Source organism: Cololabis saira, chromosome 10 (genome assembly GCF_033807715.1).
Source record: "Cololabis saira isolate AMF1-May2022 chromosome 10, fColSai1.1, whole genome shotgun sequence".
Lineage (NCBI taxonomy): Eukaryota > Metazoa > Chordata > Actinopteri > Beloniformes > Belonidae > Cololabis > Cololabis saira.
In genome coordinates, this window is record NC_084596.1 from 28,570,470 (window position 1) to 28,596,641 (window position 26,172).

The 26,172-nt window shown below is 39.3% G+C and overlaps 2 protein-coding genes across 2 annotated transcripts in view; both read right to left on the minus strand.

The window, feature by feature from the left end:
* LOC133452776 (voltage-dependent R-type calcium channel subunit alpha-1E-like) overlaps positions 1–4,746 on the minus strand; it is a 74,067-nt gene extending 69,321 nt beyond the window's left edge. The window contains exons 1-2 of the mRNA XM_061732401.1: positions 4,651–4,746; positions 2,494–2,633 (exon numbers count right to left, since the gene is read on the minus strand). Of these exons, the coding sequence (XP_061588385.1) occupies positions 2,494–2,633; positions 4,651–4,743 (233 nt within the window). The 5' untranslated portion in view covers positions 4,744–4,746. The remainder of the gene's footprint in view (positions 1–2,493; positions 2,634–4,650) is intronic.
* Positions 4,747–8,855: 4,109 nt separating this feature from the next.
* On the minus strand, positions 8,856–17,951 carry LOC133452218 (voltage-dependent R-type calcium channel subunit alpha-1E-like). The gene is made up of 2 exons (XM_061731438.1): positions 17,869–17,951; positions 8,856–9,153 (listed from the first exon to the last, which is right to left on the minus strand). The coding sequence occupies exons 1-2, from the start codon at positions 17,925–17,927 to the stop codon at positions 8,856–8,858; spliced, it is 357 nt and encodes a 118-aa protein (XP_061587422.1). The 5' UTR covers positions 17,928–17,951.
* Between the last annotated feature and the right edge of the window lie 8,221 nt (positions 17,952–26,172).

The window sequence follows — 26,172 nt, forward strand, 5'->3', positions numbered from 1 at the left end:
TTTTTTCTTTTTTTTTTTTTTTTTTTTTTTTTTTTTTTTTTACCTTGTCTGCACACATATTATTGAATTATACCATGACGGTAGAAACCAAAAGTGTATATATGTGCATTATTACTATATGTAATATATACATAAATATACGCACACATATGCGTACACATACATAAACATACACATACAAACCCAGTGTTTTTTTTTTTTTTTTTTTTTTTTTTTTTTTTTTTTTTTTGGGGGGGGAGGGGGTGGGGGGGGGGGGTGACGACATCCGCTGCCAATCCAGGAAGCAGGAACACACGGAGACACACGTCAAGCACTGGAAATCTGCAACAAAAAAACCACAAACAAAGCACGAAACCGGCACGGAGCCAACCAAAACACGAACAGCAATCGACCTAAATCTTGAGATCTGATCGCAGTCTGAGCTAAGCTATCGCTACCGCTACCTAGACCCAAAAACTAGAGAGCCAGCATGCAGGTGAACAAGCCAGTGTGTATGTCTATGTGTGTGTGTGTGTATGTATATGATCATGCGTGTGTGTGTGTGTGTGTGTGTGTGTGTGCTTCCCACGCTTCCCATTCTATAGGCACTAATCCACCCTCAATACATGGCATGAGCGGTTTCCAAAAAGTTTAAAATTTCAATTCATCTGCTTACAGGACTGATTTCCAGACAGTGATGTTTCTGGATCATGTTCACATTTGGCCTCTTCTTTGCATGATAGCACTTTAACCCCTAAAACTGTGTTCTGCCACACTTGATGGAAAACAGAGAAACGTCTGCCACATATGTGACCCAAATGTTCCTGAGTCCATGCTGTCATTTTCCAGTAGTGAAATCAGCGTCCTGTGAGGACCTGATAATCATGGGAATCCAATACCAATATTTGGCCTTGTCCCATGCGCACAGAGATTCCTTCCGGCTGTCTTAAAACTGAATTGCCAATTCACCATCAGGGGAGAGAAACACCCAAAGCTGTTATAATTTACATTGGAACAAAGGACTCTACAGAGTATTCAAATCTGTAAACCCTGTTTGAGTTGTGCACTGATGATACACTAGTAAGTGCAATGTCTTGCAAATGTTCCTGCATCTAAGTTTCCATGTTAAGGACATTCATATGAAATAAATTGGTTGAAACAACATACATTTGTATACCACATTTCGCCTCCAAATACAATGTTTTTCCCTCCTCACTGCCTACTCTGTATTCAGTGTTACCAGTGTTACCAGTGTCTCCTACACCTGCAGACTTCAGTCTCCATCACTCTGTTAATCTATAGACTTCACCATATCGGAACCTCACTCCCCATTGTGTTGTTGTAAAGTCTAAAGTCTATTTATTTATGTGGCAGGATCCCCATGTGTTTCGAGACCCTGTTTAGATAGAAACCTTTTCAACTGAATCCTCAAGTTTCCTCAAGTACAGTATGTGTTTTCTTAGGAAAAATATCTAGAACCTTGTTAGTCTCCCTTCTGGGATATTGGTATAACTTTGTCATTGATCATGCATCATCGATGCATAACACAAACACAATCCACAAAGAAAAAGAAAGAAGGTATGAATTCATATCTGTGTATCAACCCAAAACAAACACAACATACACCCCCCCACCCCCATGATCAATCAGGCTGGCTTCACTGTGAGGCCCCTTGTTTCACTTACATACATAGAAACACTGCTCAGAGTTCATGCAGAGTGAAAAGGCCACTTATTTAAAGACTCAACGTTCACATTTGACTATTGTCATGTATCCCAGGTTAGGCGAGGTGAGAAGGAGTTGGTTCACACTTTTGTCTCAGAAGTAAAAGTCTTGTTCATTTCTCACAGCTGAAGCACTTCTACAGAAAGTCTCTTGGTTTAATAATTCCTACAACAGATTCAAAATACAAAATGTGAGCTTCTTTTACAAAAGGTCAATGTCCTACGTAAATGAAAACCTTCAGGCAGACATATGACACCTAATTGATTTCCATCAAGAAAATTCCAGCCAACAGGCTTAACTGAAGCAATGGCCGCAACTAAAAACAAGTGCAAGCTAAAGATGATGAGGTTGTGAAAAGTGAAAATAAAGTGCAGCATAAAATCTTTTCACTTCTGAATTCTGGGTCAATCGTCCCTCAGAATAAAAATGGCCCCTTAGTTTGCTCTTGACTATAACAGTAAAGAAATGCGGTTTAGGCAGTAAAAGAAGAGGCTCATGGGTATGATTGTCTTAGTCACTGTGCGCCACATCAAAATGACACAAGATTTCACAGAAAAATGACAGCAGTCACAACAACTTGAATTTACAGGACAGCTGATTGGTTTAGAAAAATAACTTGTCTACTTGTCAGCTGCACTGTTTCGCTCGCATTTGTTTTCGCTCTCAGAATACTGTTCCAAAAAAAAGATTTCATCATTCTATTTAACCTGTAATCAATGGATAATGTTTGAAACCTTTTCTCACTTTGATGGCTACTGAGGTTGACAAAGGAAATGATTTGTCACTCACCCACTGAGCACGACAATGAAGTCCATGACGTTCCAGCCATTCCTCAGGTAGGACCCTTTATGGAACACAAAGCCAAGCGCCACCAGCTTGATCCCGAACTCAAAGCAGAAAATCCCAATAAAGTACGGCTCAGTCTTCTCCTGTGGGAACAATGACAGTATAACTATTTAAGCGGGGTGTTAAAAAAGGTTAATGCACAGCATTTAATGTATCACACCAGGGCCCAAGTCACCGGAAGAATATCTTGGCATTTTCATGTTTCTGGAAACCAAAATTGTATATATTGAAGATAAAGATAATGATAAAGTTTATTGCCATTTCTACACTCTCAGAGTACAATCCTAAAAGATTAAAAAGATTAGGATAATATGAGATAAAAGCCGATAATACAGACAAAAAAGTAACATAAATGTACTGGATTAAAAGAAACAATACACTATCAATCAATAAATAAGTGCTACTAAATAGTATGCGTAATTAAATAAATTCATAAATACTATTATACAAGTAACTAAGGCAATTCGAGATTTGCACAATCCCCTTCTTTTTTGTAATATCTATGCTCAGAGGTAGACAGGGCAAAGTAATGGTCTTTTTTTGAATGATAATACTGTCTGTTCTGCTGTGTCTGAGGTTGTAAGTGGAATGTTTGTGTCTCAAAAAGGTGTGTGTTGGCTGCGAGGGTCTCTGGTGATATAGTTTGCCTTTTTCTTGCAGCATTGTGTGTAAATGGCATCTATTGGAGGAGGTTTTGTCTTTATGATCTTCTATGCAGTCTTTATGACCCTCTGAAGAGCTTTCCTCTCTGCCTGAGTAATATTCCCACACCAGACTGATACCATCTGTAAGAATGCTCTCCACCACATCTCTGTAACACTAAGCAGAGACGCTTTTAACACCATTTGACAAAGGGATGGTTTCTGAACAACATGCAGGTGTAAACCTCCATCCCTAACTTTATCCAGGTATTTAATTTCTTATGCCCCACCAAACTGCATAAATAAAGAGGGGGAGATGGTGGATATAATAAAGAGTGAAACAAGGCCCCTTTAAAGGAAGAAGAGAACAATTGCTTTCCAACAAGAACTCACAGCGGACGTATCAGAGTTATACGTACGTCCTAAAAAGTAGGTGAAATAAGAACATAATGCGTGAGGACATTTACATAACTTTAGTTTCCTGACAACAAGAAATAAAATCTCAACATATATTTACTTCTGGAGACTGGGTACCTATAACAGTAGTATAATTACCTAATGACATGTGAGATGTCTTTACTCTTTCCAGATTAAAATCTATGACTAAGGCTAAAATCATGTTGATGCAATCACATTTTATTCACATTAACCTTTTATTACTAAGACTCAGATTACAGATAAAATGTTAATTGCCATCTTGCCAGTAGATCAGTCAGCTCTGTCTTACTTCTGAAATGAGAAATGCATCGCTCAGCCTTTTACCAACTAGTCACCTGTACCAAAGCCTTTTTTTTTTCATTTTTTCTGCTAATCACATGCACGTATAATCTCTTTGTTGCTGGTTGTGTGATTCACTATTTTATTAAATCATGTAAATCAAGTATTTAGAAATGTATTGAATTTTAATCTTTCAATTTTTTCCTTGACATCATAATCTAATAGTTCATGGATGGGAGGTATTGTACAACAAAGCCACATCCTCTTTTGAGAGCCCTATTATGAATAAATCTTGCAACCAAACCCACATTGTGTTGCTTAATTTCCATTTGCTTCAAATTACAGACATATAATTCCTAAATATTCTTTCTTAAACAGACCTAATGCATGAAACTGTCTGATGCTAAGAGTTAAAATTCACATGGTAGCGTTCTCCCGAACCACTATAACGTTCATAAAGATTGACTCGTTTTCAGTAGTAACAATTTGCTCCTCTCTGACTCACTCTGAACAGCTGTTAACTTTGGTCTTCAAAATTTCCAAATGAAAATCGCTTTAACTGTGTAGCGTGGGAAAGATATCCCTTTGTGCAAAAGACTTTAGTGGCTTGCCAGCCTGTACATGTGCATAACACTGCAGATTAAAGCCTTAGAACAACCCTGAACTCTCACATATTTGTTTTTCTACCCTTCTCAAGTGTTTACGTCACAAAAAAACATCTGAAAACAGACTTTGTCCTCACCAGTCTCTTTGCCATGGGGGTCTTATCCTCTCCAGGGAGGTGCTGCTCCAAGGCCAGGACAACACAGTTAGCAGTGATGGTGGCAAGGATCATGTACTCAAACGGTGTAAAGGCAGCGTGGTTAAGGACAGCTTTTTCATCACAACTTAGTGACATAAAGACAGACAAACTACATTTAGAAAACACAGAAAACATCCAAAGTTGGAGAATGAGTCATAATGATGATGTAGTGATAATCATCAATAAACCTTACACAATGTAGCTCATATTTTTTTACAATAATTTTGAGGAAAAAAATAAAAACATCATACTACTGTTAAACAAGTCACACATTTTCTAAAGTATAGCTTAAAAATGTTCAACACACTGATGAAAATTGATGTTTGGTTTACATATATGTTGAAATTTTGGTTTAGTGGAATTCAAGGGAAAATATATGGATGGATAAATAACTGACAGATGAATTATGACATGGTTCGTATCCTCTGGCACTGAAAGCAATCTGTTAGAGAGGTTGCAGTATCCATGGCAACATGCTTTTAAAAGTGCTTTTCATGAAGAGAAAGAGAGCAGGTTAGGCAGGGAATGAGTGTGCTGTAAAGTCACCTTGGCTTGATGGTGTAACTGCACAAAACTACAGGCAAACACTTGTCATGGCTCCTTCCCCTGCCAGTTGCTGAGAAAACAGCAGACTAGATGGTCAACTTTACACGTACACGTCAGTGCCTCTGACTCTGTGTTCAAAGATGTAGAGAAGCAGGTTTTTGTTCCTTTGGCTATGACGGTTTCAGAACTCTAAATTTAAAGAGGAAAACTAATACTGTATGTGTTCAGCAATATGTAGATGAAACAATACTGCACAATGTGTTAACAGAAAATGAGTTTGATAATTGTTCAGTCGTTTACAGCAGGTCCTTTATCCACCAAATACATTAATATTTCATATTTAACTTTTTGAATTTAATCTTTTAGTGTCACAAAGCTTAAAATCCAATTTGGAGTTTTGGTCAAAGAAAGCAACTTATTTGACGATATCAACTTTGACACTGAGAAAACTCTCAGAAACTACACTCAATATGCAAAAAAGTCTTAAGACATTTAAGAGATCAAGTTAAGATTATTTGGTAATTATTAAATATGAAAAGCTTTCTTTCAGTGGTTCTGCAATTATATTTCATGATGATTTTCATATTGTTACAAAATGTTTTATATTTTATATTAATAAATTAGTTGGCTGAAAAATCATCTTTTTTGATATGGTAATTGTTTGGTAATGGTAACTACATAAGACATTTTTAAGTAAAAACAGAATAACTTCTTTTAATTTTTCCCTTTGGGAGATCACCACAGCAGATCAGTGAATTCCACATATTGATCTGGCTGAGGTTTCACTAGATGCCCTTCCTGATGCAACCCTCATTTATCTGAGCTTGGGGCTGGCGTTATGAGAACACTACAAAAAACCACTTTGGCACGTGATGAGGCTGTAGGCTGATTTTACAGGCTTCATGTTGGAACTCTCCCTACTAAACCATGTCCATCCAATGAGTCTTCATCTTAAAAAGTTAAAATAATATATATTTTTTCAAAGTAACAGCCTCCATAGGATAATTAGAGAGGATTTTATTTTTATTTTTTTATGTGAAAATAGTGGAGGTGCATTGACATTTGATATTTAGCTTCATGTTTCAAGATTTTCTTTGGGTAAAAATAGAATCTTATAGACTTTCTAGCATTTGAAACATTTTGTATCAGCCAAGGGTAACAAGAAAATAATAATAGGTACATTAGTCCCAATGTCCAAAATATGGTTTTGACACAGTTCATGTGACATGAGACTGTAAACATGCATTTAATACGTTTAACCTTTTATAGGGCATAAAATACTTGAATTTTTAACATTCATTTCTAGAGGGTTATTGGAGAATATTAGAGGACCATTATTAACAATGTAACTTTTTTTGTAGTAGAAGTAATCATAGAATGTAGTTCTACTGAATTTCCAAATATGGCCACCTGTCCTGTAAAGGGTTAACCATGTTTTTTGTTTTATGTCTAACTTTACACAGCAATGAGTGACAGTGAAGTTGAAAATCACACAGGCTTCCATATTGGTTGCCTGGCATGCCAGTCCAGGTTTACACCACCATCCATCTCCCAATAATACTTTTATAAGTGCTTTTTAACTAAAACATTTTTTAGTTTGTGAAGAAAAACAGTTTTACTTTATCCAAATTACAGGTAAATTTGGAGACCAGAAAGTGTCTTTATTTCTCTCCACATTTTCTTTTTGTAAAATTTTGAGCCGTTATGGTGAAAGACTGCAACATTTTGACAAAATGAGCCCCCAACAGTTGTGACTTTCAGTTCGGCAGTATTCCCGTGAGGAATGTACTCGTCGTTATTAATTTTTCCTGCCTTGAGTGAAATGAGGTCACTGACTCACAGAGGAGTGCTGAGATGAAGCCCTCTGGGACCCACACTGAATCACATTGACCACAATATGGCCATTGAAAGTGGCTGAAAATAGCTAGAGTGGGAAATACTTCATAAATCTCGCCCACTTTGTTATTTGTAACCATGCACACCAGCCATTACGCAAGTTTTAGTTCGTTTATCCCAAGCTACATTCCCTGTTTTCTGTTTACACATCATGCAGCTATTAAATCTTTTAAATATAATTAACTAACCAAACCTACTTATTGATTAGAAGTCAGAGGATAAAACAGTTCATTTACAGAGAAACAACCAACTAAAAATGTCAGTTCAAATTATTTTCACTGCTTATTAATTTGTCTCTTGCCTATTATTCAAAGTCTAGCACCTCGAGTAATTTGTTTTGTACACCTGACAACACATAATTCACACATATTAAGTTGCTTGGTGAATGGCTTCTCAGTGTGGCTTCTCTTTTTTTTTAAGTTACATTAAGATTTTACATTTGGCAGTAATTAATCTAGTTTGATGAATGACATATGCAGCTGTATTGAATCTTTATTTTGTAAAGCAGCAAAATTCAAGGAAATTACTGAATGAAAGTCATGTCAAACACATTAACAGTTAAGAATAGTTCATTATAACTATTAAGCAACTAACTGGAGCCAAATTCAGTTTGTCAGAGTAAATATAAGAACACGGGAATTAAGGGTGGTGATATAAATATGCTGTAACCAATGCTATTGATGCCTAAAAGTGGACATGAATCTGTTTGCACCTAAAATTTCGGAATTTGAACATTATGAGTCTCACTCAGTCAACACTCTTACACGTGCTGTTTCAAAAACCCACGATCTACTATTGCCCAGCTCTCTCCCACATACCTCTGCATCTCTGATATCCACAGTTGCATTACTGTGCTGCCAGTGGCCAGCTAGTGTTGACCACTAGTCCCACTCCCACACACCCACAGAGAGCCTGTGGTTAGGTAACAGTGGGAGACTGGCACGCTGCAATGTAGGGGGTGTAAGGTAGGAGGAGCAGTGGGCAGATGTGGCAGCTCAATGATATCGCTGAACTAATGACACTATCAAAACATTTACAAAACATTTGATAGGGACAGAATTTAGCAGAAAAAACGAATTGAACCATATGTTGGGGGGAGGGATGGGACCACCTCAAAAGCCTCTTAGTCACTTAGTTTCTGATAACTTCTGGAGAAAGGAACTGCTTCCCAGAACTGCAGCAGGGTACGAGAGAAATGCTGCCTGATGGATTTGAACTGACTCCTACTCATGGCCAGGTTCATATTCCAATGAGCGCACTAAGGCAGGAGAGATGTGCCTACATTCCACCCCCACAGTGAGCAAAACTGCTTCTAATAATCAGCACATGCTTATCGTTGTCTTGTGCCACCACTAAATCATAAGGAGTCAAAATGCGAGTAAAGGAATTACTAAGGAAAATTAGGAAAATTCAGCTTTGCAGAAGAGTTACAGGAAGATTTTGTGTCTTCTATTATATTGTTTAAGCAACTCCTGGAATTCTGAAGGTAATTATAGAGATGTAAATACACTAAGCAAAGACGTATAGTTTTAGGTCGCCTATATACAAAGAAAGAAGAACAAAAAGAGAAAATACCTATAAGAAGCTACACTGTAAGAGTAAATGGAAGTTGAAGTTTTACACTGCAGCCTGTACTTAATGACTATCGCTGTCCGTGGTGCTGAACTGACAGCCCCTCCCCAACAACTTCATCACAACATCTTTTAAACACAACCACTTATGGAAGGATATGGCCATTCAATTATTCGCTTTGCGGTTTTCCTGATGATGTTGTCCTCGGCAAATATGAAGAGCGACCTGTTGACGGTGAGGCAGTTGTCTCGGTGCGGGACGGGGTTGTACAGAGCCATGGTGCGGGCGCGCTGCGCCGTGGCTTGTTTCATGGACGCCGTGAGTCCCGCCGCCGCCGCCGCCTCGTCCTGCGCGCCGTCGCCGCGCTCCGCATCCCCGTCCCCGGAGTCCACCGCGGCCGGAGCGGACTCGTCTCCAAACCGAGCCATTCTAGAAAGATATGAACAGCTTAAAGCCTGAATGATGGTTCCGCGTTAAATTTACGCAGAGCCTACGCCGTAGGCTCTGCGTTGGTGTAACGCGGAACCATAAATCAGCCTTTAGAGGGCTTTCCTACAATGAGCGCAAATGTGGAGTACAGCAAAAGGAAAAAAAAAAAAAAAAAAAAAAACAAGCAAAAAAAAAAATCATCCACCTTCAATCCACTGTCAGGTTCTCGAGCGTCAAGATTCCCCCAAAAAAAGTTACAGAATCCTTTTCACTCCATATCCAAAAGAAAATGCTTATATCGCTTGACTTGTGTTTCGGGAAACTCTTCCATGTACCTAAAGATAGTTCAAGTGCAGAGGCTGTAAAAAAAAATCCATCCACTCTGAACAACCTTTAATCGCGGACACCAGAAGAACAAATCTACACCGTTTTCTCTCCTTGTAATGTTCTACTAACATCCAAGTACCTTGTGATCACGCGGATCGTGGAGATCCAAAACTAAGGCGCGCTCCTCACACAGAGAGGGAAGTCTCCCAAAACTTTGTGCGTCTTCTGGACTTAATAAACTGGTCGGAAAGACGACGTGAAAGCAACCCGGTTTAACGCATCTGCGCGCACAGTCTCGGTTTTGTGTCGCTGGAACAGCCCAGATCATTCAAATCCTCTCACCTGCCGGAAAACCATCAGCCCCCTCCCACAGTGCTATTTCATGGCGATTTCAAAATTCAACTGAATGAAAGCTGCATGGAGAGGAGGGACATATATTTTGTTACCATAGCAATTAGAGTTTGTTGAGGATGAATACACACCCCCACCCACCCCCCGGCTAAAAAAAAAAGAAGATATGTGTATACACCAGGCTGTGTGGGTATGTGCTTAAAAAAATTATGTAAAGATAACGGTGGGTGCTTTGGAAAAGGAGAGAGGTGCGAAATCTAAATGAAATAAGGTGAAAAACTAGACAAAGTGTGTTAATGAAGAATCTCTTTAAATGAGCTTGATTTAGTTCCCCCCTTTAAACGTGTTCACTATATCAAAGTTGTACACTATTGTCATATTTTCATTAATGAAGACACACTTGTACTATTAAAACATTTAAAAACTAGGCCGTTGTGCTAATATTGGAGTAAAAGTCAGGAGTAAAAATAGAGCATGAAATAGATCTTAGGGCTGCTCCCTTTTGAGGGAAAGTAGAAGAAAGCAGGGTCTTTTCACACTCAGTAAGTGAGACCTCATTAGGCAACTGGGCGTTCTCAGTCCATCTGCTGCTCCTCTCCCCCTCCCCACTTTTTCCTGAGGATGACCACTTCAGCCCCCACAGATAGGAGATTATTCAGCCCGGGGTTGTTTCCTTTCCAAGGCAGCTATTTGTCAAAATTAAAATAAACCACAGCATTAGTCCACTTGATATCCCGGTCAGACTCCGCTTTGCAGAGGGACAACACAGGTATCGTACAGTGCAGACAGACAGGCAGCCTGTAAGCTCTTATATGGGGGCTTGTGAAAATGAGCTGAGAGAGAGAAAGTGACAAAATGCTTGGCAAACAAGTTAGTGTCTGGGGGAGAAGGGAAAAACATTTAACAGGATCAATGAATAAGGCTCTAATTGAGCTCCAAAGACTCATCCATGACTTTTGTTGCCTCCTCTTCCTAATCTGCATGAAGCAGGCGGGCGTGTCACCTCATGTAACATAGCCTTTTCTGATCAAAAGCAAAATGTACAAACACCAAAAAGATGATAAATACAGTGTTTATCATAGTAGACAACATTAAAAGTTTGCTAACCAATAACACTGTATATACAGCACGTGCATGTCACATTCACTATCTTTCTTCTTAAAACAAGGAGTCATTACTGAGAAATCACACCTCTTTGTGTGTTGACCAACAAAAGTATTTGTCCATCTCTGCAAACGGTAGCTTACATATCTCTCTCTGTGTGCTTGTGCCTCTAGCCCTCTCTTTCTTGTCGTTTCCATAGCGACATAGCTCCCTTGAATTCCTGCTCTGTTCTTTTCATTTTTGCCAACAAAAGCCATGTTGCACAATAGAGCAACCTCTTCCTACAGAAATCTGTTTCTCCCAACACACACATGCGCAAACACCTCCCCATCGGGGTCACTGGACATCTTGAAGAGGGAAACTGACAGAGTTGTGTGCAGCACTGTCAACACACTGATGCGCCAAAGTGCTGCGGAGATTACCAGGTGCGGTATGCGTTGAGGAGGCTGTTAGGCTTTTGTTCTGCTCTTTCTTGCAGCTTTCTTGAAGGCTTACGAAAATAGCTGTGTAAAATATCACAAGACCTTTTATCGTTTGGTCTGTGCCAATCTCATTGAGTATGCCTAACCACACTCAATGAGATGAAGCTAGCAACAATGGCAAATAAGATTCAAAATCAAACTATTTATTTAATTTTTTTCACTTTATAATATGTATAGACTATAACAAAAGCCACATATAGAACATTAGGTTACAAAATAATAAGAAAACAAGCAGCGCTCTCTGCGCTGAGAGTTTGGAGGGTTTTCTTCTGTAGATGAAGAAAAATGATGAGCGTATTCGCAGTAATCCTCAGCTCAGCTCTATATCAACAACTTTGTCAAGCTTCAATATACACCTTTTACTTGGATTCTCTGGTTAGGTGCATAGCCCTCTGAACTCTGCGGTGCATCTTAGGTCCTTCAAGCTTATGACATGCATGCCTTTCCATGGAAAATTAAAACACAGTATAATTCACAGGTTATGTGTTATTCCAATAACTACTTACATGTACAGTCCTTTGATACTCGTTGCACAAGATTTTAAACTCAATCCGCTGATTGTAGGTCTGATTCTGTGAGCTTGTGTGTAGCCCCTCTGACATCTGAGGTTGGTTTTACTCATCACTTCATTCTTTACAACTTAAATCCAGTTCTTCTTCTCATTATTCCAAGTCTGCTAATTCTGGCACTGAGGGAAAATTCACTTCTGTGATTAATGCAGAATGGTCAGCTAGATGCCCTGTAAACAGCTGAAAGGCAGGATTGTCTTATCTGAGGATAAATACACATAATAGGCCAGACTTTAATATGAAAAGAGGAGCTCAAGGTTTCTACGCATTATTTTGCTGTTCCTAGGACTGGGCACTTCTGCACTTCAATCTCTGTTTTTGTTCCCGAAATCTGTGGGAGCCAAGCTGGGAGCCACTCTCCCAGCTTGGAAGTCACACCTCCAAGTGCTCCAAATACAATTGGCACCACTGTTGCCTTCACCTTTACATCTTTTTTTCAACCCTTGGTAATTTTCAAGCGTCTCATATATCTTCGTCTTAATGTTTTCTGACTCTTGGGAGTGCTACATCTATCACCAATGGTTTCTTCTGGAATTTGTCAACCACCACCACCACAATGTTGATTGTGCCAATGCAACTGCATACATATATTTATATTTATATATATATATATATATATATATATATATATATATATATATATATATATATATATATATATATATATATATATATATATTTATATATATGTTTTAAGAAAGTGTGGCCTGATTTGCATTTACATGCATATTTCTGAATTTGCTTCACTTTCGCTTAAAAAGAAAACAAACTATTACATGTGAGGGCGTAGAGAAAACAGTAACTTTCAGTACATTGAAAGAAAAGAAAACAATCTTCAACAACGTACATTATATAGGGGAAGAAAGCACTTGGTTCCAGCATTCTGAAGGGCATTTATATAATTGCAGACAAGCTTTCAACCAACATTGACTGGAGTGGTTTTAGCATTTTATTTCGATCTCTGTTACCTAGCAACAGACATCTACTGTACTGAGTTATGTCAGTTGGATTTGACCAGTAACAGCTTCTCATATTTCTGTGGATTGGCACAACACTGAGCCAGTTTACATTGACGTGTAATTATATTTTGTTTATGGTGTTAGAGCAGTTGTCCAAATGTGTGTAGCTACTAGCGTTGCTCCTTACTATACTTGAATCTTAAAGAAAGTTTTTGTGGAAAAAAACAAAGGTTACAATCAAAAATCAGTTTTGCATCCATGTCATATCACTCATTTGATGGCGTTAGAGGCCCTTTAACATGTTGAGGGAAAGCTCAACAGTTTCTAAACTCTACTGCTTACTTCTCAAGACATCTTGCTGCTTCCCTACTGCTTTTCTACTTTGATTCCCTAGCATCCCCTAATGGACAAATAACCACAATACATGTGCTGTGGTGTAAATATAATTTACATTTGTTAAACTAGTTGCCCCTGCAAACAAGTCATTTAAAGCTGTGTTGTTGTTTTCTGAGCAGGCTGGAAAAATACAGAGCAAAACACAGAATGTGGCAGTGCACTAATAAAGTGGACATGGAGTGAAAGTACAGAAGACTAAATATAAATCAGAAGCAGGGGGAAAGAGGAGAAGAATGAAGGAGGGTTATACACTGATGGAGCACCACTTCACATTCAAGTGGTGAGAAGCAGACAATCAAATCGAGTTCAGAGGTTCACAGGTAAGCACCCAGAGATTTACCATTAATTACACCATAAAGCATTTTGCTCCAGTAAGCCATAGCCAATTATGATGCATACATAAAAATCCACTGATTAAAGTAGTAGTTGTGATTTGGTGAACCTACAGCAACAATATTTGTGGCAAAGAGTGCTGTTTGTTGACTGCTGCTGTGTAGATACATAGGAGGTTAAAAGTTTGTGGAGCCTTTGAAGTTCTTTATATTTTTGCAAAAAACAGGTTAATTTTCGCAAAAGTCTTAAAGCGCATTAGGAGAAGCGTGCTAAACAATTAAAGAAAAAACAATTTTGGTCATTAATTTACTGAGAAAGATGACCTACTGTTATTGTTAATCACAAAAGTAGAGGGATTTGTTCTAATCTTCACAGCATGTTTGAGTGGACCTTGGTATGGATCAAGGCTTCTGGGGACATCAGAAAAAGGGTTATCGGTTCTCATCACAATGGAAAAGGTCAGAAAACCATATCTAAAGAGTTCAGAGTCCATCAAGACATGTGAAGAAGACATTTCTTTGACTGTTGATAAAGAAATACATAAACTGCCTTTATAGTCAGAGACATGTGAAAGTCATTGCTGCCCTGCCCAGAAGTGGTTGACCAATAAAGAGAATTCCAAGACCAAGATGTGTAATAGTCTGTAGAGACACAAATTAATATAGGGTAACTTCTAAAAAACTAGAGGCATCTGTCACATTAGATAATGTTAATATTTATGATGAAACCATTTGCATGATAAACAATAATGGTGCATGTGGAGTATGACATTTACAACATAAATGTCAGCCTTGTTCGATCTTTAATTCCATCCATCCGTCCGTCCGTCCATCCATCCATCCATCCATCCATCCATCCATCCATCCATCCATCCATCCATCCATCCATCCATCCATCCATCCATCCATCCATCCATCCATCCATCCATCCATCCATCCATCCATCCATCCATCCATCCATCCATCCATCCCCTGCATGCCTAAGTATAGAAGCCCAGGCTTCCCTTTCTCCAGTCACTTTGTCGAGCTCATCTCAAAGGATTCCCAAGGCTTTCCCGGGCCAGCTAAGAGACATTAACTCTCCAGCTGGGTCTTCCCTAGGGTCTCCTCCCAATTGGATGTGTCCGGAAAACCTCACGACGCATGCTAAATAGATGATCAAGTCACCTCATTTGGCTATAATTTCTATAATCTGAGCCCATGCTGAAGGACTGGGCTTCTTGCCCTACTTCTAAGGGAAAGGCCAGACACCCTGCAGAGGAAACTAATTTCACTAACCACAGCTTGTGACCATAGGCAAGGGTAGGAACTAGACTGGTAAATTGAGATCTGAGCTAAAACAACAGCATGATGTCCGCAGTCGCATTGATCCGCCTGACAATCTCCACTCCATTTTTCTCTCACTTGTGAATAAGCCCCCCAGCTACTTAAACTCCTTCCTCTTGGAGCAGGACCTGAACCTGCGAGGGCACTCCACCCTTTTTCACCTGAAGATCATGGCCTCAGATTTAGACATTCATTCTCATCCTGGCTGCTTTACATTCGGCTCAAAAAAACGCTCCAGCGAGAGTTGGAGGTCATGGCCCAATGAAGCCAACAGAACTACATCATCTGCAAAAAGCAGAGACTTAATTCTGAGCTCACCAAACCAGATAACCCCTACTCTCTGGCTGTACCTAGAAATTTTGAACATAAAAATTCTAAACAGATTTTGTGACAAAGGGTAGCCCTGGCGATGTCCAACTCTCTTAGGTCTGACTGGGCAATAGAGGACTTTGATTTTATTTTTCTGAAGTTATGTCTTTGTTGATTTTGATGTGTACTTTTCGTCATTTTCGTGTTGGAATGGGCAATTCTTCTTCATTTTCAGCTTTATGGTGGACGGAAAGTTTTTGAGCCAAAATATTTTGGTATTTGGAGTTATTAATTTCCCTTTCTTTCCTGCAACGCAGCAATGGCCCAGCTGAAGAGAAGCATCCCTAAACATGATGCTACCACTACCATGCTTTACTGTCCATATGGTGTTCCTTAGATGATACTTTGTTTGCAATTCTGTCCATTAGAATGACCAAAAAGCTGAACCTTTTCTCTTCAGACCATAATACATTTTCAGACATTTTTTAAGGCGACTGAATGAATTGTTTTGCGTAAATCAGAAGGCTTGCATGTTCTTTTTCTTAAGAAATAGCTTCTGTATTGCCACCCTACACAGCCAAGGCACGAGATGCCATTCACGTGCAGGTTGCTAACCTCCCTGATAAGCTTTCTCCTCGTCCTCTCGTCAACTGCGGTGTTATTGTCATGATCTTTGCAGTGTCTCTATGATGCCACATTTTTCTCCTCTTAATTGATGATGGTTTTGACAGTGTTTAACAGCACATTTGGAGCCTTCAATAGCCTTTTTATATACTGCTCCTGATTGGTACATTTCAACAATGAAGTCTCACCATTTCTTTGATAACTTTTTGCAATCCCCGGCTGTCAGCAGAATGCAACCCCAAACATTCAAGAAAACACTACAGCAACTGTTGACTTTTATCTGCTTTTAATCAGAATAACTTAAACCTACAGAACTAAGCATATATTTTTTTTTGCCCCAGGACTTATGTTTGTTGGAAGATCACATTAAATATGTGATAATTCTGACATTTATGTTTTTGTTACTTCTATCTTTATATTTCAAAAACTTGGAATTTTGTAAAGGTTTTAAGTATAAGTCTTCTGAAACTCTGGGATGCTGTAAAGCGATACACAGTTGGAATCCAAAGTTACATTGGCTGTTTTGTGTTTATCGTAAGGATGGGAGACTGCGATAGCTACACAATAATTCCTTAAAGTACACAAATATTCCTTCAAATTAAATAAAAATTGATATACTAGCATGAAGAAAATCCTTTGTACTACTTTAATAAAAAAGAAAAAAAAATCATTTCATATGTTAATTCTAGACATGTCAAAACCACTGTATCATTCATTCATTCATTCATTCATTGCTTGTTTGTTTTCTTTTTACCACTGAGGGAAGATGAATCCAAGCATGACAGCTGTCATAGTTATCAGTTCAATATCTGCTATGCTTTCTTTTTGACAAATCCAGCAGTTACAAAGCCTCATTTTTCTCCGGTCGCCATTTTTCTCATGCCATTCAGCTTTAGGGTCAGAATCCCTTGAAATTAATATCTGACAACCGTCAGCTTCTTTAGTTACTGCATACATGGGCTCTTGCAGTTTCTAGACAGATGTTAGCACTAGATTTAGTCTTAAATGAAGCAATTGTTTTTATATAATATTCCAATCAAGATTCCTATATATTTGATTTGGAGTCAGTAAAACCAGTCAGTGAGTTATAAGCTGTCCAGTGTACTTGCTTAGATTAGTGTTGCTGGTTTCTGTTATTATCAAAAACTATTTAATATCATTGTCACGTGATCCTATTTTTCAGTTGGTGGAGACGGAAGGGAAGCTTGAAAACATAACATTTTTAAACAAACAAGTAGACACAAAGCACCTGACTGTCTGCCAGTTGCTTGATGATGAGTAGCTTACAGTGAGTTCATCACAGCTTACTATTGCAACAAGTTGGTCAGACTGAAGCAATGTGCTAAAAGATGTTAAGATTACTCTGTAAAGCTCATTTGAGCCAATTTAAATGATAAAGAAATGATGACAATGCTGCTTCAGGGAGAACAGTATTGTCTTTGTTTTTTTTCTTTTAGGTATCTGCTTATCATGCATCTCACCATGTATGTCACACCTACTGTAGTTCTCCCGATAGATAGTTTGACACATTGCAGCAGGAAGTGCAGGAGTAATTATAAACATCAGTGTCAGATACATTACATTTCCAGGTCAACTGCACTGTTATTATTCATGCTTGCTCCCTTGCATGAAATGTTAAGACTCTTTGATGGAATGAGTTCCTGAATAAATGTGCTTTTTTGCACAAGCGTCTCCCAAACACATAAAAGCATATTTACGAAACTATGTCAATACAATTAGCATTTACCTCCAAATATTAAAAAATAAATAAGTGGCGGACTCTGGCAGCTTATAGGTTAACAAGTTAAAGTGCATATTCAGTGTTTATATGTGACCTTTTATATCACTCCTCCTTTCATCCTCCTTTATGGAGATTAACCATTTTAAACACTTAGTTAAAAGGAATCCTTTGACTCTGAATCTCTTTTGTACTCACTCCCACTCCTTCCTCCGGGCTTGTGGCGTGCTCTGTATTTTGTGGGCCTGGTGGGCCATGATGATGTCCTTCTGCTCCACAAGTCCTCCGCGTCGCCGCAGCATGAAGTGGGGGCTCTGAGATCCTGAGCCCTGATCGGAGGAGACCTCCTCCTGACCGCAGGAGACGTCAAAGCTCGCTGCTCGAGGGGGCAGGCCCAGGCATTCAGGGACGGCATGAGGCACCTGTAGTGAGCAGGAGCGAGATCCTTGTGCCAGTCCTGGACGAGCAGAAGGGCTGAGTCTTCTCCAGTCCTCGGGCTCTGGCAGAGACAGGGACGACTGGACAGGAGTCCCTCCACGCCGACCACAGCTGGCTGGAGAGTGAAGATTGGGAGTGAGGGAACGGGAGAGAGACTGATCTGAATTGGTGAGCATGTTGGCAGAGGCTGGGAGTTGGCAGTTTCCTCATAGTTCTGAAAAAGAAATTCAAAGGAGGAAGAAGATGGTGGGTGAGAGATTGTAATATAGCAGATAAAACATTTCCAAGCCAATCACTGCACACCCTGGTGGATCCAGGCTTGTTTTCTGTACAAATTAACCACATCAGTGTGACTTTAGGGTTGCTTTTCAAGCACTTTTGTCCAGGCTGATAAATGTCAACAACTCTCAAACAGACAGACTTCCCCCCTATGATGTCAGCTCACTGAATGACAGTTTCAGACTCAGGCTGCCAAAACTAAGTGAAAGGGTTATATTCAATGTTTATGATTTGGTAGTGACTTCAGACACCCAACTGCATGCTGTCAAGCACAAAAAATGTCATGGCAAGTTTATTTCTACAGCCTGTCCAGGGCCTCTCCTGGTTACATTGTAATATATATCTGTGTGTCTTCTGCAATTAATTATGCTGTTGAAAAAAAAATGCATTTTCAATGATTTTACTTAAAAATGGGAGAGTTTAATTTAATTTAATGTATTTTATTTAATAGGGACAATGCAGGTTTACATGTGATCACATTCACTCATTACAAACAAGCCAATGTGACTGATGTTCTGCATACAGAGATTATAGCTATTGCTAGTTTCCATCTCCTGTCCCTAGTTAGGCTTTTAGTAAAAGAAAACGAAAGAAAGGAGAAAAAGAATACAAAAATACATTAAATTTTCAACATGCAAAGCTATATCCTATTTACAATTCTCAGCTTGCAAGAGAGCACCCTATTAGCGGTTACAGGTGATTAAAAATGCGTACATTTCTGATTTTGCTTCAACCAGTCTTTGACATTTTTAGTAAAAACCTTAAAATCTTGAGTTGTTTTTATCTCAGTTGGCAGTGTGTTCCACATTTGAGAGCCCTTTATAGAGAACGCTGACTGCCCAAAGGAGGTCTTACGGCGTTCAACCTTACAGTTACCACTTGTTGTTCCCCTGGTGATCCTACCACTATTCTGCCTGCTAACTAACTTACATAAAACATCTGGTGCTAGGTTCTGTAGACACTTAAAAACCAGTTTGAGTGTAGAAAACTTTAAGAAATTATCAAAACTAAGCATGTTGTACTGTTTCAATATGTGACAGTGATACCATCTCATCGGTTGAAACCGTCCTGTAGTTGTTCATTTGTGCCTTCTCAAGATTGACCTTTTTTAGCAGAGGTTTAATTACAGCTATTTTTAGTAGCTGTGGAAACACCTGACATCAAGGATGAGTTCACGATCAGTAACAGGTCTCACTCCTAAATCTTTCTAGATGTTTTTGAAAACACCTTTTGGCAGGATGTTTACACAAAATTTGCTTCAAATTTTAAAGTTTGGTTCAGATATTCATGGGGGTAGAGGGTCACTGTTATTGACTTTAGTCAGTGCCCCTGGTACATCAGCATGATCATACCTTAGTGAAATGTCTTAAAATGTACTGAATAAATAAATGTTTTGTTCCAAAACAATAGTTCCTGAGTTTGGAGATCCTTTGACTGTTCATTAATATATCATTTATCTCATTTAGACAAAATCATTCATGTCCAAGACAATGTATTATGACTAAACTGAACCCACCTTCAGCATCAGCTTCATCTCCTCTATGGATTTGGCTCTAATAATTAGTCATGATAAGACATGATAAGACACTACACTATTTCCAGGTTCATAGTCTTATTTTGCTGGTCTGCTACAAATTCCCTGGTTTATTATTAAAGCAGTAAACCCTTTATATTAATTTGTACTGCACAGTGTTTCATACCCTTTTTTAGTCTAAAATGTAACTCCTGTTGAACCATCACCACCATCCCAGTACCCAGACATCTGCTCCAGTAGGTCAGATAACTGCAAAAAAATTGTGAAGCATGAGTCACCTGTTTATTGTTTGGTGGAATTGTGTCAAACAATCTACTAATAATGTGTTCCAGACACAGACTCAGCACACAGAAGTCAGAATTTCTAAATTTCTCATCTGAGGTTTCTTGGAATTCTAATTTGTATAATCAGCTTGAATGCAACACGGCTGCAACATGTATCAACAAAGTAAACACAGCTAATGTTGCTATTTATAACTGTTGCACTCAGCTTAGGTGTGACGTTATTCCTCCGACTTCTGAATGGAAAACACCACATCCTATAAGGGGCCCGATAATTGCATGAAATAAATTAAGGAAAGTCTAGACTGCTGCTTCTCCTGCCACTGCATATTTTGTGTAGGTTTTAAGTGAATACTGAATTATTAGGTAGCCATGTCATTTTTCGGGGCAGAAACAATTAAAGAATGTCTTCTGTAGTGCCAAAATGTGATACAATCTTTACAAGAAAAGATGCAGTGCTGATGAAAATATTTCAGAATGGTGTCATCAGGAGAAAAAAACAGAGAGAGCTGGACTCAGAGAGATAAGACAGCCAGGGGGAGACAGAGAATATTAGGTGATGGTCTTATCTTTAATCAGTGTTAGGAAATATGGTGCGTGGATGCACCCACGTTGTCTAAATAGCTGGATCAGGTACTGGAAAAGGGGACAGATCCATCAAGCCCATCTATTAAATTACATTTTTTTTCAATTGTGTGTGTGATGCTTGTACATTTGCACTACAATGTGATCTGACCTTCATCTAAGTCCCAACAATATACAGGCACAATTTGCTTAAGCTGATAACAGTTATAATTGTGGTGTCTCTATTAAACATGTTTCCCTCCAGCATTATGAATGTTTAATGGGTGTGTTTAATAAAGTGGAAATAAATGTAGAAAACCAGCTCATTCCAAATGGTTCAGATGGTTTCTCTTGCCACTATTTTACCATTAAAACGTCCTAGGATAATGTGCACCATAACATGTCAAATATATTTTACAAAGTTAGAAAGCAATGTTTAATTCAAGCCTGATTCCTTCAGTGTACTCCACACATCGGGGGGTAACATGTCAATATCGAGTGTCAGCCAATATGAAAGAGTATGACAATTGGAATAGAGACTGTGAAAGCCAGATCGGTGCATTTCACATTTAGAAATGTGAAAAAATACACCATTAGTCTTGCAAACTTGCAACTAAAAGACACACAGACTCATTGAGAGAAGCTTAAAAGTTAGAGAGAAAACCTGACACGTTACATGACATGATAAGGAGCAGAGTAGATCCTGACAGCAGCATGGCTCATAATATTTGTTCTTGATGATGCTGTTTTGAAATTAGGTTTAGTAAAGGTCATAGAAGACTGAGGAGAAAATAAAACATGGTCATGTTCATGTTTAATTCCTTATTCAGATAAAAAGAATCAACTCAAACCATGTTCATGTTGATGCGGTTGTCCAGTCAAGTGTGCATGTGACTTAGACAGAGATATGGGGTAAATGAGGAGGAAAGGCTGAGAAACATTAAGTTTGTGACGAGCCAGCCAGGAGACAGACGAAACAAGGCTGTTTTCATTGAGCCGGAGCTGAAAGGAAGATGACTGAGTGTGGAGGAGCTAAAGCAAAGGCTCAGTGACTCACTCATCAGCAGCAGGGGCTCCTCAGACATGAACTGGACGCAGTCTGAGCTGAGCTCTGCCCTCCAACACTCAGCAGCACCCGTCTGAGAGCCGGCAGGGGCTGCAAGGTCAACGCACACATTTACACGGGTGGCCTGATGTCAGCTTTATGCACCCCAGCAGTGAGCCCACTCTCATTTTTAGCACAGCCATGCGAGTTCAAAAGATGTATGATATCTTGTATTATCTGTCTGCTTTGTAACCACAGCCATGGTGAAATTAAATGTCAAAGCACTCAAATCAACTTAGACACCTTAGAAAAACAGCAGGGACAACAAACCGGGATGAAAAGGAGGTGGATCCCTGACATGTGGATGAATAATAATAAAAAAAAAATGAAAGAAAGAAAGAAATCCGGAATTGGGGTTACATTTACAGATAGGAGCATGTACTGCTGCAGGCGTCCAGCTTATCTGTTTAATTTATTAAAGTTCTAACACTTGTGTGGAGATGCTCTTGTGTTTTAAATGTGAATTTCAGCTCCTGGCTGTGATCTCCTACGCTTTAATTAGAGCAGCTTCTGTAGAGCCTAGTGAAACAACAGGCGGCCCCCTCGTCTAATTTGTGCACGTCAGCTGCAGGTCGGCAGTCGCCTCAGAAATGCATTAACGAGCCTGTTAACAGGTATTACTAATTAGCTGCTGTGTCTTTATTCTCCTGGAAGTGTTTGACGCACAAGCAAAATTAAGGAGGGGGGGTTAAATGTGCAGTTTTAGATGGACAGGATGCTGAAAATGCACACTGGAAGAAGAGGGTGGATGCAGCACTAGCGACAGGAGGTAAAAAAAAAAAATGAATTAAGTCATGCAATGATCAATAAAGATGCGCGCTTTACCTCCTCGAGCAGCCGCGCGCCCCTCCATCTCCATCGTCAGCTTTGCCCGGATCAGGTGGATCCACAATCCAGCCAATCTTTCTGTCACTCTTGTCAGTCCAAGTTTAGCGGTGAGAGGGATGTTTCGCGAGGATTCCTTGAGTGCTGATTACCGCTGGGCGACTATAAATACTGCGGGGCGGCTGGGAGCCAGAGGAGTGTGTCAGAGACGAGCGTAAACACGCGCGGGGACAATACAGTGATCCCTGCCATCTCCAGCTGCCTGCTGCCTGCCGCGATAATATGACTCACTTTGTGCAACCCGTGCTCTTCAAACTTCATTTACGGACTTGATTGAATTGTCTCGGTTCTTATTGTGTGGAGGGAGTTTCTTTTCAGCCGTCTGTTAAAGTTAAAGGTTTCTCAGTGAAGGAGCCGAGTGCAACAGGTCTCCTTCGGATGGGTGGTCTGCTGCTGGCGTGGAGGAGCACATGGATTATGGTTCTGCGTTAAATCGACGGCGTAGGGTACGCGGCGACGCGCAGCGTATACGCCGGCGGCTCTGCGTTGGTGTAACGTGGAACCATAAATCAGCCTTTATTCAGGTGCATGTACCACTAGATGGTGGACTAAAGCCACGTACTCGGTTCACGACGGCGTCAGTGAATATTGATCATGAAAACGGTGAAATAGAGACGTAAACTATTTGTTGCGCACTTTAACAACTGCAGACACAACCAGGGGCGAAAATCCCGGGGGGGACAGGGGGGACAAGTCCCCCCCATTAGTAAAGCTGTCCTCCCCTAGAATAATTTGAGACAGAATTAATAATTTTGGAACAATGCAGTAGTATTTACTAGTGATGCACCAAAATTAAAATTTGTGGCCGAAACCGAAATCGAAAATAATAATAAACAGTAAAATCTCATTACACTTAAAACAAGAGTCGTCACCAGAAAAATAACTTGCTATTTGACCATTTTCACCTGTTTCAAGTAAATTTTCACTTGAAATAAGTAGAAAAATCTGCCAGTGCGACAAGATTTATCTTATAAGCAAAACAATCTTGTTCCACTGGAAGATTTTTCTACTTATTTTAAGTGAAAATCTACTTGAAACAGGTGAAAATTGTTGTTTTTTTTTAGTGATGAGTCTTGTTTTAAGTGTAATGAGACTTATTTTTAACTAAAAATGAGACATTTTAACTAGAAATAAGACAAATATTATTGTTAAGATTGTGGGTTTTTGCAGTATATTATGTCAGATGTGCTGTATTATTGCCACCTTCCACCTAATACCATTGTTTTGTATTACTCTAAGAAAGGTTTTCTGCCTGTTTGCGAGATAGAGTTGAAAATGTCAAAATGCTGTATTAAAGGAAAGCTACAACTTTTATTCCTTGTCCCCCCCTGGATTTATTCTCTAAAAGTTTACTGTTTATTGTCCCCCCCAACTATGAAACAGGATTTTCGCCCCTGGACACAACAATTTGACTTAGCTACAAAGAAACGATTAGACAAACAGATTAAACAGCTTGTTAACCATCAGTTAACGATCGACTCCTACTCGTCAATAAATGCTGTCCTAATAATTCACGTAGGACTAAACCTGAGAGGTGCAGATAATGACCATACAGATGTGAGGATATCTCACACTTAGTAATAAACGAGCTATGATTTAAAAAAAAAAAAAAAATGGTAATTTCTCATTAAAAACCTCTGTCTCATAACCTAACATAACCTGCTGCATCATCATTACTGACAAGTGCTTAGTTATCAGCAGGAGTGTCCTATTATTCTCTTATTATCATTATTATATCCGTTTGCCTGTCGACAAAAGTTTACAAAAAAAAATAGAAAAGAAACCCTCAAATCCTAATTGTACACACATCTGCATTGCACAGTCTAACTATTATGTGACTTTCCCTGCAAGTGCATGCATGCACTGGTGACCTGTCCAGGTTGTACCCTGCAGGGAAAGCTGGCACTCCAGCAGATTCCCATGAACCTAAGTAGGAACAAATGAGCTCAAATAATGGGTGGATGGATGAATAGAGTGCAGCCATCACAAGTAGTCAGTCATTACATTGGCTGTTAATGACAAATCAATTACTACCCGTTTTCCAACTTTCATGACAAAAGGACAAGCAATTCAGAGTGATGACGTCTTAGACAAATGGGTTTCCTTTCCGTTAGTTAGCTCAAAACGTTTCGTCTTTGATTGAAACAGAAGAATATGTAGTTAATTAAAAGGTCAGCTGTGTTCATTTTAACCAATCTTGTTATTCCCCAGACTGAGGAAGACTGGGACTTAGAGCAGTGCCGAAACCATCTGCCGCCACCAACACTGAAAGGTAAATGAAGACTTCAAGTGCCGCACTGTCAGATTAAATATGTATTTCTCTGTTTCAACCTCTTCATTTTCCTCCATAGAGGGCTCTCTGTGTTTATATCTTAATCAAGATGTTGTTATTCTTGCGTTGCCCAGTCGTATAAATTGTTAGCCAAGACATTTAGTCACACTGACCAGAGGAATCATTTAGATCTCTTAAGACTCTAGCTGTTGTCTGACATGTCTCCAAGGCTTTTGGGACACAAGGATCGCTCCAAATGTCCTCATGCCATGTTGTGAGAATTCAACATGGATTTATGTAATCTAGCAGAATCATCTCATGTGAGGAAATAATTGCCATCTTATCCTCTGGGCACCCGGCCAAGTGGATGCATGAAATGGTGACGGGAAGCAGACAAAGTGCTTCCACTGAGACCAGAACCATCAGGTGTACGAGCAGGGAGATGAGCATGTTTTTTGCTGCACGAGACAGTTGGTAGTAAATGGTTGGAAAATTAAATCTGGTCTGGCATGAGGAGGCTGCCCTGAGGGTAAACATCAGGTCTGCTTTGCATTCTTGTGGCTTCACGTTTCACAAACCACTGCATAGCGGTTTGTTTTTGCCTATCATAACGTGTTTTAGGCTCACATTAGGAGTCCTCTGTGAAAGTAAATCTGCGAGAGGTGCAATGGGTTGAAAATTGACCTGCAAGTTAGCCGATCTCTCCAGCCAAGACAAAGAATTTAGCATCCTTAAGTATCAAAGATTATTACAGTTTGACAAACGACTGGAGCAGTAAGTGAGCATATAATAGATCTTAATGTCATTCTTCATTTAGAGGCTTTGACATGTTTTCATATGGACTTCAATTATAATGCAACTGAATATCACAAGGAGCTAAACTGTTTAAAAACAGGAGTAGTGTGCTATATCTTTAAATTGAGTCATTTGGACTTTGGAACAGAATTTGTACAGATGACTACCTCATACATGTGCTACGTATACCATTTTGTGTCAAAGACAAAGATTTATTTTAATCATCAAGAGTCATTTTCTTCTAAAATGCAAAGGACATAACAGGATTTGAGAATAAATCCAAAGTTGAGTGCACAAAAATGTTCCACTGCAGGCGACTATGTACAAGAAGCAAATCAGCAACTTTTTT